The sequence below is a fragment of the Perca flavescens genome, chromosome 23 (assembly GCF_004354835.1).
Source record: "Perca flavescens isolate YP-PL-M2 chromosome 23, PFLA_1.0, whole genome shotgun sequence".
Taxonomy (NCBI): Eukaryota; Metazoa; Chordata; class Actinopteri; order Perciformes; family Percidae; genus Perca; species Perca flavescens.
Genome location: NC_041353.1, coordinates 15,641,011 through 15,656,032, shown reverse-complemented (window position 1 = coordinate 15,656,032; position 15,022 = coordinate 15,641,011). Strand labels below are relative to the sequence as shown.

Genomic DNA, 15,022 nt, shown 5'->3' with positions numbered 1-15,022 from the left:
CAAAGGGGATCCATTTCAACCGCTTTTAGCAGCGCCACTTTCCGCTTTTAGTTCTTCAGACTCCCTCCCCAGAGGGTGTGACTGGTGGAAGGGAGAAAAAATAAAGGCACCAGGTGGATGCTTGGAAAGAGTTTAGGCTTGTGGCAAACAGGGCCACTTCGATGTTGTATTTTTTGTTAACGCCTGGCAGGAGGAAAAGAACCTGATACCAGTGCCTGGACCTTTTGTGCTGTGTGAAACATCAATACGTATCTTTCTTGCTGAGAGTTAGATAAGTAGATTGATGCCACTCTTAAATTTGTGCAGGGAATAGGAAGCTACAGCCAGCAGCCGGCTAGCTTAGCATAAAGACTGGAAATAGAAGGGAAACAGCTATCCTGTAATGTTTGTTGAACCAGTTTTTTTACTGATTTTTACTGACACTGATTAAACAAACAAGATATATGTTTTAATTTGTCAGTTTTAGAGGTGCTGGACGGAGGCATGCTAGCGGTTTTCCCCAGCTTCAGTCTTTATGCTAAGCTAACCATCTGCTGGTTCTTGCATACAGACATAACCCTACTGAATCAACAGAAGTAATCCTCCATGCAACTTCCAGAAACAGAGCTCAAACAAAGCAAAGCAATACTACAATGCACTGTGATGCCAACCTTTGCTGTTGCTAGAAAAAGACTGAAAAGGCCCCATTCAATCAACGATAAGAGGCAGGAAGCGGGAAGACACTTGATCTTCTCCCCTTAGACAAACAAAACTTCAGAAAATCCAGCGGCTCAGATGTTTGGGGAGGCCTATTAATTCAAGACAAGTATTTAACTAAGAAATCTGTTTCTGTCTCTTGGTTTGGTTTGAAGGCTTTCCTCTTAACTAGATAAACATTCCAAATGGGAACAGTCCCCGAAGATGGGTTGGGTTGAATAAAGAGGAGACGTAAGAAGTGAACTGGGTCGCAGTTGGAGGTTTAGTCAAGCTGATGAATTAAACAGACTCTCTGAGGTAACAACACTCTACAACACCCACACAATTATTTAAGGGATTCATAAGAATCATTGAGCTGATTTGGTGGATTTTCAAAGTAATCATATTTTGGAGCTATGTCACCGAGATTGAAGTTAACCTCATTTAAAAGTTGGAAGTCCTCTGGTCTTCAGCCCCATAAATCTAAATGAAGAAAAATCCCAAAGTGGAATACTATACAATACCTTCTCCTTCTATAGAATAAAGCTATTTCAATCAGCTGAGCAGTCTTGTGCGCTAAAAATCAATTGCAATTGTCCTCAACACTTCAGTCTCAAATTGGCTGAAAAAAGAAAAGCTGTGGCGAAAGGGAACAAATGAGTTAGGCAGTGGGCTGCAATGAAAAGCCTTTTTGAAAGTCAACCTGACATTAAACTATCTTTTCTGTGTGGGGGCAGCGAGAGGAAGTGAGGGGAGCTGACAGAGGCGAGATGAGGAGGACGGGCGGAGAGCCAGCACCTCGCATGCAGCAGGTTGACGTGCAGGGAAGAGCCAGGCCATCATCTTGACGGCACAGCGAGAGCAGGAAACCGATCGCTCACACACACATGCATGCTCCTCTAATGGGGACAAAGATCAAGTCCGTATATACACTGATTCAACTGCAGTAGCGGTGTACACACACAGACACACACATTGTGCAGGTAATAAGACAGCTAACAGCAGCCAAGGTCAGAGAGCTGCCCAGAAATCAGCCAGGCAGCAGCTGATCCTCCCAATGTGATCTTTACAGAGACGGAGAGAGTGATGGAGCTGTGAAAACAGTTAAATCTCAGAGAAGAGAGAGAGGGATGTAAACCGATCAATGTCACCGCAACAGCTCTTGAGCCCACAGTCAATATACACTACTTACCTGTGGTGTAAGTGTGCAACCATCTTTGTTTGCCGAGGAGATTTTCATGGTCAATTCTGAACTGATCATTACTTAAACCTGCTCCGTTCAAATTAGAGATGTGCTCGATTGAAGAAATTCTTAGTCGACTAACACTCATTCAATTGTATTGACTAACCGATTAGTTGATTTAAATCGACAGATCTGTAAATCTGAGTTTCTCCGCAAAGAGTCATGCAAGAGCACCACTGTAATTATTGTGTTTACCAGAGATGTGCTCGTACGTTTCTTGGAAATAAGTCATTCAGCATGAAAAAAGCATTAAACATGACTATCGACTAAAGAAATCTAAGTTGACTAAGACCAAAACGACCGATTAGTCGACTAATCGACTAAGAGGGAGCAACCCTAGTTCAAATATGTGTGCACAGAAAGTAGGACCAAAAGAAGGAAGATAAATGTATGGAGAGACAAGGGAAGACAACTAAATTCACACCGGCGCTTTTTATAGAGATAGAAGTAATCAACAGCAGAGCATAAATGACAAGGGTGAAGTGTCATTCTTATGTCTTTTCTGCACTGTAGCCAGCATAACAACAGCTGCCTCTGACATTAAGAAAACACTGATAAAACAGGTACCAAGGCCATTAAGAGAACAGACACAATGGGACAGAAAGCAAACCCAGGGAAACGTTAACATACCATCGGTCTGCCTGCTACATAGACTTCAAAGCAATGGACTTATGACAGATTGTGAAAAAATGTAAAGTAGAATGATTTTGTGATTCTATCAATTGACCATTCACTAAGCCCTGTAACCCTTAGTTCCTGCTGTTATGCCTGTCAAGCTTTCTGTTAACGCATGGCACATAATGCCGTTTATGATGAAAAGAGTGGCAGAATTGATGTCTTTCACTAACAGATTTTATCAGCTGTAGCTAAGGCTAACTCCATGAGGTGATTTAAAACACTGTCTCTGGCTGACTCGTTTTAAAACAAGAACCATGAAAAGGGGTCTTAAATACAATATTGATGGCTATACACAGTACATGGTCAGATTTATCTACCAACCCTTATAGAACTGGCTCAGGTTTGCCTTGCACCAGCTCTTAATTATGCAGTTATAGTTTTAGACTACTGGGGGACTTCCTTCCTTTGACACACTGAGCCTTCCTCTCTCTTTCCATCTGTGTGCATCCATGTCCCAGAAATGCTTGTTACTAACCTAGCACTGGGGAGCTTATTTCCCGGAGTCCTTATGTTTTTTTCGCCCAGCAGTTTTCCTTGGATTAGGGTGTCACCTAAATCCTGGTTGCAGCTGTCGCCGTGGCCCTGCTCCGCACCCTGCTATGCTCTACAGTGCCCTGTTACGCCCTGCTGCGTCCTGCTACGCCCTGTAACGCCCTGCTACACCATGAACTACTACAACTACTATTGTGACTATTATTGCCACTGTTCATCACACCCCCAACCGGCACCGTCAGACACCGTCTACCAAGAGCCTGGGTCTGTCCGAGGTTTCTCCCTACAAGGAAGTTTTCCTCACCACCCGAGGTTTCTCCCGAAAAGGGAGTTTTTCCTCGCACAAATGCTTGCTCTTGGGATAACTTGAGATAACTCTTGTTATGATTTGATACTATAAATAAAATTGAATTGAATGGTTGTGCTAAAAGACTGAGGTTAGCTCTAGTATTATAAATATGACAGGGAAAATGTAAGCTCAGACAGTTATATTGCTCTAGCATCTCCCTGTTTGGCTGCTTAAAAACATACTTAAGCAAGCAACAAAGGTTAGATTTACAAGAATCTGGAAAGTGTAACCCTAGTTCTGGTTAAAAGTTTGGAAGTTTGAACTTGCCCAAATACAAGAAAGAAAAGGACAGAGCTGCTAACGTAGCTATAATGTAACGTTAGCTAATGATATGCTCCTTGACCTTTGAAATTACACTATGTCAGCCGAACATGGTAACATTTGCAGCCTACATTAGAGCCATCATTACACTTTATGAGGCTAAAGTGGCTGGTAATTTTGATATCCTTAAAATCCAGCATCCTGGGTCTAAAATGCTTGTATTTCTTCCACATTAACTTCTCCTTCCATCTACAACTTTCTGATTTTACATTTTGCACACAACTTCAAAACGACAAATTTCAGTGTTTCAAATCTCAGAGTGATAGGCTTCCACCAAAAGGAAACACGCTCAATAGGATTTGATAGGAAGTAAGGTATGTAGCACAACCAAAAGATGTAGAACATCTGCTGTAGCTACATCCCTACTCCAAAGCCTGAACAGCGTCGGTAGTGCTTTACCATATTCAGACTTCCAGTCCACTGAGGCTGTTGCAAACACACAGCCAGAAATACAACGTACAAAATGTGCAAATGAGCATATACGGACATATACAACATTAGATACGCACAGCCACAAATATGCATGTATCCTTGAATACACAATCTTTGATACACAAAAGGCAAACACACACAGTATCTGAGGATATCTAGGACAGGTGAGTGTGGATCCAGTGGAGGGGAGGGGGAAAAATGATAAAGACACACATGTGGAAGAGAGCTAAAGGTGGAACAGACAGCAGCACAAATAGAGGGAAGTGGCCTACTGAAAGAAAGGAATAGAAAAAAAAACCCAGACAGAAAAGGAATAAGTGACCAATAGATGAGGGAAAAAAAGAAGCAGAAAGTGAGATAAGGGTCATCACAGCGTGACCTGCTGTCTGTGGAAATAGTTCACGTTGTTTGAATGAGTGGAGAGGGAAAAAAGATACAAAAAAGGGGAAAACAGGAAGCAAAAGGAACCAATTTAATTCAAGCATTTCCATTTAATTTAGGCCCTACAAGACAAAAGTAGAGGAGTGGGGGAAAAGATGATGTGGCCAGCAAGGTGTGGCCAGTACTGTGAGTGAACGGCCAGGCAACGTTGAGCAATGGTGTCTACAAGCTTTCTGTCTGAAGACCTTTCAACCTCTTCATCTCTCGCTCTCGCTGACATTAATCCTAACCGTTGCCGCGCTGATAAACCACAGTGTCCTCAGTGACCTATACTGGAGTGTGATGTTTTTCTGAAGGAACTGAAAGGAGTTGAGCTGCACCTTTTGGGGGACAATTTTGTTAAAAGTATCTTGGCACTTAAAGGAATTTAGGTCTTGTCCACAAATACCTATTTATTAAAGATTATTTTTATGTTGCATTTAATGATAGGACAGCTCAGACATGAAAGGGGAGAGAGAGAGTGAAGACATGCAGGAAACCGTCACAGGTTGGACTCAAACCCTGGACCTTCTGCATCGAGGAGTAAACCTCAATATACGTGTGCCTGCTCTACCAACTGAGCTAACCGGCCACCACAAATGCATATTATTTAGTCCTTCGTTGTGGCATTATATCACCACACAGCTGGAGATTTATACAACTTAAATCTAATCTTTTAGAAAACACTCTGCAAAGTGGATATATGGTTTATATGTTATATAACCTATATGTTATGTTTATATGTTGTTTAGGCCTTGTAGTGTGGATGGAGCGTCAGAGCTTTTAGAAAATGATTTTCATAAGATACACCTTCAGAAATAGGGCAATGTGTTTTGAAAATGTTTAATACGGGTGTCAATATAGGCCTATGGTTTGCAGGGAGAAGTGGGAGGTTTTGGTACCAATACGTTTTAATAGCTTAATTTAAAGAGTATAAGCATGTTTTTCTCTTCTAAATGCTGGTGGCATATCTCAACAACTATTAACTATTACCATGAACCCCTGACCTTAACCAGAGAGCACTGACCAATTTAGATTTCAACAGTATAATGTCCCGCTCAGTACATATGTTGGTCACAATTCTTTAAAAAACAAATTTTAAAGATTCTCATTGAACACAGTGTGTACTGTACATTATATGATATATCGGTATCTTATCGGTATGCTTATACAGATAATTAGCATAAGACTGAGCTGAGTACAGTTAAGCAGGTCACTGGGTATGTCAGCAGCGCCCAACCAGCACTTTGGTGGTGACGAACCAGTAGGTTATATATAACTATAACACAGTTTGATGAGGACATGTGCTTTGGGTCATCTTAAAACCACAAACGGTAGGATGAAGAGAAATGATTCTCAGATGAAAAACTGTCCCCAGTGCAGATTTGGCCTGATGAGGGTCAATCATCCCACAGAGAAATAGATTACACTGCAGAGCAAAACAAAGAATTGGACCAAAGCGATCTGTATCAATCTCCTCTGGTTACACATCCCCCACTGTGACTGTGTGGATGAGAGTGAGTGTTGGAGGCAAATTCTATATTCATTAACTAATTAATTAATTGAAGACAGAGACAACCACGACCATTAGCTCTTCACATTCTTAAATTATGCATATGTCCTTTAAGCAACCCTTGACACTTTATTAGCCATTAATAATACATTAATGATATAAGATTGATCTGAACAGACCATAACTACTTTTTTATTAGCATGTTAATAATGAATCAAGCACACTGGTTTTAGTAAGTTGAGGGTGAGCAGAGGTAGCTATTACTGAAGCGTGGTTTATGGGAAAATGGAAGCCTTGAGGTCATTATGATGCACAGGGTCACCCACACAAACGCTCACACAAATCAATTTACACTTCCTTTATGGTCAATACTTGCGAGCCTGGATTACAGCCGCAGAACACAGATAACTGATGCTGGACTAGAGCAGGCAATCTTTTTTCGCTGTAAATGAGCACCAAAAAAAAAAACAGTGTCTCTCGACGCATAAACAGCTCTTCTCACCCACCAATCTCAGTGATTGTCACCAGCAGACGCCCTTCCTTTATGAAAAAGGCATGTCAGTCATTTTTTCCCCCGGTCCACACAGATGACAGAAACACACACACAAACATATATACACAGGAGCGCTACTGATAAGTAAAGCTGCTGAATTCCTAATGGGACATATCCCATTAACCTCTCTCACACAGGGATCACGGATTGATATTGAGGAAGGGAAACCACAACCCTACTACACCACAACAGACCTGCTAAAAAGGCCCCAGAATATATTATAACAGTGAAGCAAAAACCACAAATTTCATTCAGTATGTCACTTTGCAATCTTTTAATTTGTGATCTAAAATCATTGCACAAGGGAGCCTCTCCTCTAAGAAAGACATTAGCGATTGCCTGACAGACAATCATTTGAAACCAATAATTCATGTCAAGCCCATGTGAAATAATGGTAATAATAATAATTATAATAGCAATATGCATTCTGTTAAACTGGAAATCACTCTGCCATCTCAGAGCAGAAGCATCATCTCCTTACAGCAAGCACGCTAGACCGCCACTGGAGTGGAAATGCAGAAACGCTCCCCTCAGCAGCCTGTCTCGACATTATACAAGGATGTGGACAGACGACTACAGCACATTGGTTTGTTTCTGTCACCAACTCCAATGGGATTCACAAGGGTATCCCCAGTGTGTGTGGTGACTAAAAGCTGGAAGGAAGTCAAAAAGAAAGTAGGTAAAATGTTTTAATTTTCACTAAATATAACAGATGACAAAATTGTGTCTTTTGCCTGTGTCTAGTGTTGCTGAATCTAAACAAACAAGAAATTGTTTGTGCGGTTTCAGTGTTTTTCTTTTCATAATTGAGAGCTCCGTGATAAATGGAGCACGGTTTAATTGAATAACACAAACGAACCAGCTGGGGCATTTCTCCAACTCGGTCCTCACGTCTCAGGCCATGTTCGTGCTACAGTGGTTATTATGGTCAGCGTGAATCAGCAATGAATAAAACACTCACTGAGTCCGTCATATGTCACATGTCCATGTAGATTTATTTAAACCTTACAATACATAATGCACACACCAGGAAACAGCTTGTGTATAGTAATGGGCTGGGCGGTAAATTTTCTTGTTCTTATTTTCTGCATCTGTTTAATTCACAAGGGAGCCTCCTACAGTCTCCCTCCATGTTGAATGATTGCATCGGGTGAGTATGTGTGCAAATGCGTGTGCACACAGAGGAGAATGGGTGCTCCCTCTGCAGATGGAGACGAGGCAGCGGGCGAGGAAGCAATTACAAGCTGGTAGGCTTCACCTCACCACGCCCCCCCCCACCCTCTCACATACACGCCCAGGGGCTTGCTGCATTAGGGAATCATGGGTATAATGGTGGAATGGGCCTCAGGGCCCCCCTCCAAAACAACCTGCTAATCCCCTGTGGAGTGGGGTGTAAGGGAGGGGAGTGAATTTGGGGGTAACAGGGCAGGGCGGACACCCCGACAATGAGTCCACTCCTGACACGCGTCAACCACCCATCACGCCCCACCTCCTCCACACCCCATCTACCACAGCGACATTACCCCAAGGGAGGAACCAGCGATGTCAGCCACGGGAGAGCAGAAAGCCCCCCAGGCCCGACATTGGCCCTTGTCGCAGCCAGGCCTTGAGCAGGAACATTCAATCAGGCCGCTGTTCCATTCTGTCTTTATCGGATGCTGCTAGTTGCTTTTTTTCCATAAAAATCAAAAAATGAGACATAGTTGCACACTAAATCAAGCTACTCCGGCCATCGTGGAGAATTCAACTTGCATGCACGTGAATGCAAACCAGCTCGTTAAAACGGTTTAATTATGTGTCTAAATTATGATGAGCAATGACATGCTTGATTGGTTGTATCAAAGGGCCTTAATGAGGAGAAAGGCCTCACTCACTCTCTGTCTGTCTACAGCATTAACTCTACGTCTACTCTAAACATGACACAATGCAGCCTTGAGTATGTTCTTTAGTCAGTGATCAAGTCAAAGTGCGCTTGTCTTCAGTGACATTTGTGATATATTTGTCATCATGCATTTATGGAGCACTGGAAAGACATCTGTCATCCAGCAATCTCAACTCTTCACCATCTAATGTAACTCCATGCCTCCTTTTATCCTCGGCCACTTGATTTAATAATTTTTACTAGAAACCTAACCCAGCTTTGTGTTCAAAAACATGACTTTGATATATTGTAAAAGATTCTCCCTCTAGGCTTAATCTAATGTCTCCATATCCCAAGTCCATTTAGGAATCAGATATTAACATTGTCTCGTCATCAATCTTGCAACCTTCTTGCTTCGGGTTAAAAACCAGTAATCACTTCACTGTTGGGCTAATGGGCGCCTTAACATCAACTTGCAGAGAGTCCATTCATATTTCATCAATGGCATGGCCCCCCGTCCTCCCAGGGCGCTAGTAAGGCGCTAGTAAGGCAAATCAAGATCAAACACTGCAACTTTCCAATTACACAGCGAGACTTTCTGATCTCATCTCGATTTGGCTCAAGATCAAATGTACCTGCAAGGATTTACAAGCCCTTTTAGTTTCCCAGCTTTCCTGTCAAAAGGGCATAAAGTGGTCGCTGAATTCCCCTGGAGGAGATCCCATTCAAAATGGCTAAGGCATAGGGACTTACTTATACCAATATTTAGATATCGCAGCAATTCTACAGCATGGATATTCATAAAAGGCCCAACAAGAGTGGAAAGTGAAAACAGATGTGATGATGATGTTAATTCTGCTGAGGTGTGATTTAGCTCAGTACCATTTCAGGTAGTGCTTTGCTATAAGATGTGGAGACCTGTGGAAAGGCAACAGCTGTCCCTCCTGGCATGAATAATTTAGACTGAGATTCAATCTGGGGATCAATGGGCATCGCTGGTGTGAGGTTATTTTGCCACAAGGATAAACATTTGGTTATCCTTTTTTCCCCTACTAAATAAGTGAACTTGGAGAAAAGCTAATGGAATATTTACCTTAACATTGCAATAGCCATGCTAAGCTGCAAACATTTTAGCAAAAGTCTTTAATTTCATTGGATTATCTGATGAATATTGAATTATTTGTGCAAGGCTACTTGGAAAGTTTTATATTGATATCTAAGGCACTGTAATGTTCGTCAGAAGGCGGCTTCGTTCGACAATTTCTGTTAACTTTCGGAAAGCACTAACCAAAATTCACACACACTTCACGCAGTGATAGGCCAGCTTTGCAGAGCTGACAACCAATATTGGAACTTCTCTCTCAAGTTAACTTTTTCATTTAATTCATCTATTTCTGTCACTTTTCGTGTTTACAACCAAGACAGGAGAGACTGTCTAACAAAACTGCACTGTATCATGTATCGACCATCTCTATAACGGCTTTACAGCCAGACTTCGGAACAGCAATCAAGACTTTAGCCTTATGACATGGTCGAACAACACATCATACTAACTAGTTCTTTTGTAGCATGGCCCAGCCCATATGATACCCCACATGATACCCCCTTAAATCCACTTAATCAGAATGAATGAATTCCTCCCTAAACACTGATAGAGAATGTACAGTACAAAAAAAGACCAGAAGTACATTTACCTTTCTGAACTGCAGACTGAAAAAACTCTTAACCTGCTGAAATGTTAAAGTATCTCTTATCATAACTAAAACTAGCCAAACTGCCTCTCACATATCTTTGTGTGCATGTGTTTGTGTATCATGTAACCTGAATTTCACAACAGAAAAACACCCTAGTTTCTTCCTTAAAAAAAAAAAAGGACCAGACTAAGAAGTGCACCGTTGCCAAAACATGTCTTAAAAAATAAACCACAGCCAATTAAATGGGTCTTATTGCTTGCTGTTATTGAAATAAAATGGGATAAAGAGACTTAATCCAATTAACAGGGCACCCTCTTGCAGTTTGGGGACAATGGCAAGTATTTAGCCTTCAAAATAAATGTCTTCCTTTTATCCAGCCAAGTGAACTTTGAGGGGATGGGTTTAGGGAGGCTAAATGGAATAAATCTATTCTGCCCTATCAAAATATGAGAGCTATGGGCTCTAGGGGACTTTGACCCTGCACAGGATTAAGTATAATATAACTGCAGTGAGTAGGCCTATCAGATCTTTAGCACTTACATAGACATGGACAGGAAAGGGAAACAAGCACACACCAGGGGAAAATTTAGCAGTCAAGTGACCAGACCACAGAGTGTGACAGAGAGAGGCCAAAGGCTAGTCTCTGGTTCAATGTGCTTCATTGACTTCTGGTTGTGGTGGCAAGGTGGCATTTTTGGACAGTAAGCAACATTTACAAGAGCCTGGGATCCTGCCTTATTATGCAAGCAGATTGGCTACAGAGAGAAATGTATAACCTCTTATCATATCACATCTGTAGTAGTTTTAAGAGGTTTTTACTGGCCACTTTTTTTTCTGGCATCCTTGAAAAGATTAGAACATGATCATTGTCTGGTTTTCACGGAGGCTGTGGGACCATTTAGGGACCAGAGCATCACACACGGAGCAGACCAATATCTTTGGGGAATATAGCCTAATTATGAGACATTTAAGCCGCCTCTAAGCGCCCGCATCTCAATGAGCCCGTTTTTTTAGGGTAAAGACAGGCAGAAGAAATTCCAACAACAACAACAACAACAACAACAACAGGATAATGCCTGTGTCGGATTTTTCCCTCCTACATTTGGCTTCGGTTGCGTTGTTGTCGCTTGTTTGTCTCAGTTCAGTGTTTGATCCGGAGCCCCCGACAGCCTGGAACAATGCACTGAGGGAGACACATTTCAGACCTCTCAAGGTCCACAGCACAATCCCAGGTAGCCTACACTAAAATAAAGAAAAGGTCTCTTCTTCGTTTTTTTCTCTCACATTTGTAGGCTATTTCTTTCGAAGAATTGGCAGATGTTGCGCAAAATATACAGAGACATACAGCGACTGTGGTAAGCAGCTGATTTTCCCCATTCAAACTGACAGCACAACAAGACCAAATAGGCTACATATATATATATATATATATATATATATATATACACACACATATATAATATACCTGAAAGTCAAGATAGACCACTACTTTAAACCCAGACAACTCAAGAGGAAATAGGGAAAATCACAAGTAGGAAAAAAAAAAAAAAAAAAATCTAAATGTGGCTGTTCATTTTAGCAAACCATGGGGGGTCAGAGCGACAACCCTATGCTTTGCAATGTGGCAGTCAAAATTAAACCAAAGCTCTCATCATGGGCTGTTTGAAAGGAAGCTGGTGCTGCCTTCCAGTAGCATAAAAAAAAAAAAATCACATTGTTCCAACAATTCGCAGTGCTGGAAACCATCATTCGTAGAGCCAGTTCACCTCTCGAAACCCATCCACACATTCACACATGCCCTACAACTGAATGTGAGTGAACGCAGAGGACAGCAGTTTTAAAAACATAAAGGCAATAAACTTACCGACGCCGTATTTTTCATGTTCTGTAGGTATCCACATGTTTAGGGTCGGCACATTTAAGTGAGTGGTCGGAATAGCAACGAAATGCAGGGTTTCGGTGCTGTGTAGCGCATTCTATTGGTGTGCTTTCCCCCGGTCTGTAGTAGGAGTCATTGTTTAGGTTACATGGAGAAAGCGCTGCTGCTGCTGCTGCCGCCGCTGATGCTGCTGCTGCTGCTGCTCGTAGTGGTACGGAGACATGCTGCCTTCTAGTCCTGTCGGAAATGTGACGATTTGGCGGTCAGCGTATTGAAGGGCCCAGCGAAATTAGATTGTCGGTTATTTCCCCAACCCTAGTGACATTAGGGGGCGGAGGCCATCAAAGCTGTACCAGTATCTGATGTTTAAATTAAAAAATTGACTGTATTTAAATACTTTTGTTCTTCATTTATCTTAACTTGTTGTCAGCTTGTCATTACAAAATCCATTAAACATTGCTCTGGGAAGGTTTTAGGCTATTGAAATTATTTGAAAATATTGGGTTCATGCTAACAGACTACATGTGATAGCTACTGTTTCTTGCTGACATTTTTGTAGGCTATCATTAGCTTTTCTATAGCCTCTAACATTCGCCTATTTTGATATAGGCTTTAGGGTAAACAGTTTTTCTTTCTGAAAAGATGTTACATCGGGACTAACCTACATGAAACACGTGCTCCCACTATAGGCTAGTTAGTACTTGCAAGTTATACAAACTCATACATTTTATTTTCAATGGAACTGAGATAGACAGTAGCATAGCTTACTAACAGAACACATTTGATGTGTCCATTACCACAGGTATGACCAAATCCACCAAACACACAGGTCAAGCAGTGACATATTTGCTATAGCCTGAAAATAATGATGAAAACTTTAGAAACATTAGGCTCTTCATTCTGCCACGGCACTGCAAAGTAACATACTATTTCATTACTCCAAATATAGAGGATTCACCAAATTGTCCAGCCTGAGTTTTTATTATTCAATATCATAACCACTTGAGTTTCCAAGCAGCAGCTGAGATTTACAAAAATCGGACAAAAAAGTCCCGAGAAGTACTTGAATGCAGCGGCATCGCCAGCGCAGCGAGACCATTGACATATGAGCGAGACACGCCAGCAACGCATTCTGGGACTTGTAGTAGAAGCTACTGACGTCATTGTGGATATGAAGATCACATTATCCTTAGCATCTTTACAGCCATCAAACTCTACAATACATTGTATGCTTATGTTTGTAAGTTATTCAATAAAAAACAAGAAAAGATTATTGGCAAAAAAAAAATCTTTAGCCTACAGCCATCAGAGTAGTCTTCTGTTTTTTTTGACTTATCAGAAATAAAGAAAAATAGAACGAAAGAAAGAAAAAAAGAAATATGAACTTATAAAAAGACATGTAAGCACATATTCACATCAGACCTTAGGCCCCTCATTTTAGGGTATGACGTTGAAACAGTGGTGAGTCCTGTCTTGGACACACAGGCCTTCTACTAGGACACCTGGTGCATGAAAAATACATGAGACAGCATGAGAGGAAGCAGAAAACTGGAGGGAGTTCCAAAGCCAAAATGAAAGAGTTCAACACACAGCTCTCCGTGTACGTATGTGGACGAGAGAGTGAGTTTGTATGCCCGTGTTGCATGTGGAGGAGTGCATGTACACCCAATGTCACACATTTTTTATGAGCCTGCTGTCCTCACCATTTAATAAATCCATAGCTGCCTCTTTTTTTTCTTTTTCTTTCATTCTCTACTAACTGTTATCATCTGCCTGAGTGTAGCTGGGGTTGTGTTTGAGTACAAAGGATTTTTGTAAAAAAAACATTCTAATGTTTGTTCATTTCCCATGCTGCAAATGGTGCATTAAAATGCTTTGAAGTGTCAAAGGTGCCTCTCTTTTCTCTCTGTCTCATCACTAGTTTGCATGTCCACTTACCCATCCACCTTTGTAGTGTACATGGTGAATTATGAATGCATGGGCCATGAAAAAGCAAGCAACCCGAGGCTCGCTGCTAGCTAGGTAGGTTAAAGTACATACTATGGGCATCATGAGTCGCATGTCATCCCCTTTTCTTATCCGCCCTGTTTTTCTCACTGTACACAACAATATAGTAGCATACTAAATGCCATGAAATACTACATTTAATATAAAAGCGGAGTAGCAGAAAGAACTGGATTAATTTTACAGTGCGTTTCCATGATGCACTGCTTCATCCCCATGCAGCCTCCTTCGATATTTCTGATTGGAGAGGTGGGGGGTTGTGGGTGTAATGTGGGGTGTGGGGGATTGTTGGAATGTTCTACTCCACATATGAATAAATCATAAGCCGGGGAGCAAAGTAAAACAGAAACCCAATGGATTTATCCCTGCGAGGACAGGAGACTGGAGACAGCTCTTTTAGAAAGAGGAAACTAGACTATGATCTACATCAGTGAACTTGGGCTGCCATAACATGGTTTGGTTGTGACTGCCTACAGCTAAATGTGACCTGACTGAAATTATGTAGTGTTTTTGTAGTGTGAATGCAATATTTGGAAAGAACAGTGATTTAATGTTTTTTATCAGTGCCTCTAAAATACACTAAAACAATTTTTATACTGTCAAGCAATAGAATATTAAGACATTTCCTTGATGATGGTGCTTGATGAAAAGTCAGTGACTCACCAAACAGACGGGCCCGTGAATATCCATACAAAATTTGATGCCAATTCATCCAATAGTTGTTGGACAAAAGTCCTCAGTATATTTGGCGACAAATGTACCGTCCTTTCGATGTCTGAATGTAAAACTATGTGCCACTGTAAGCCTCAGACTGACAGAGAATGATCGAGTGGCAGCTGAGGGGCTGAAGATGGAAAAAAAAGGAAGGAGAGGGATCAGAGGTGGCATCTCTGTACGATGACCACACT

At 41.5% G+C, this 15,022-nt stretch overlaps 1 protein-coding gene across 3 annotated transcripts in view; it reads right to left on the bottom strand.

Moving 5' to 3' along the window:
• Positions 1-12,308, bottom strand: part of dock4b (dedicator of cytokinesis 4b) — a 120,279-nt gene extending 107,971 nt beyond the window's left edge. For all 3 annotated transcript variants that reach the window (XM_028570312.1, XM_028570313.1, XM_028570314.1), the window contains exon 1: positions 12,096-12,308. In XM_028570312.1, coding sequence (XP_028426113.1) covers positions 12,096-12,132 — 37 coding nt within the window. In that variant the 5' untranslated portion in view covers positions 12,133-12,308. The remainder of the gene's footprint in view (positions 1-12,095) is intronic.
• Between the last annotated feature and the right edge of the window lie 2,714 nt (positions 12,309-15,022).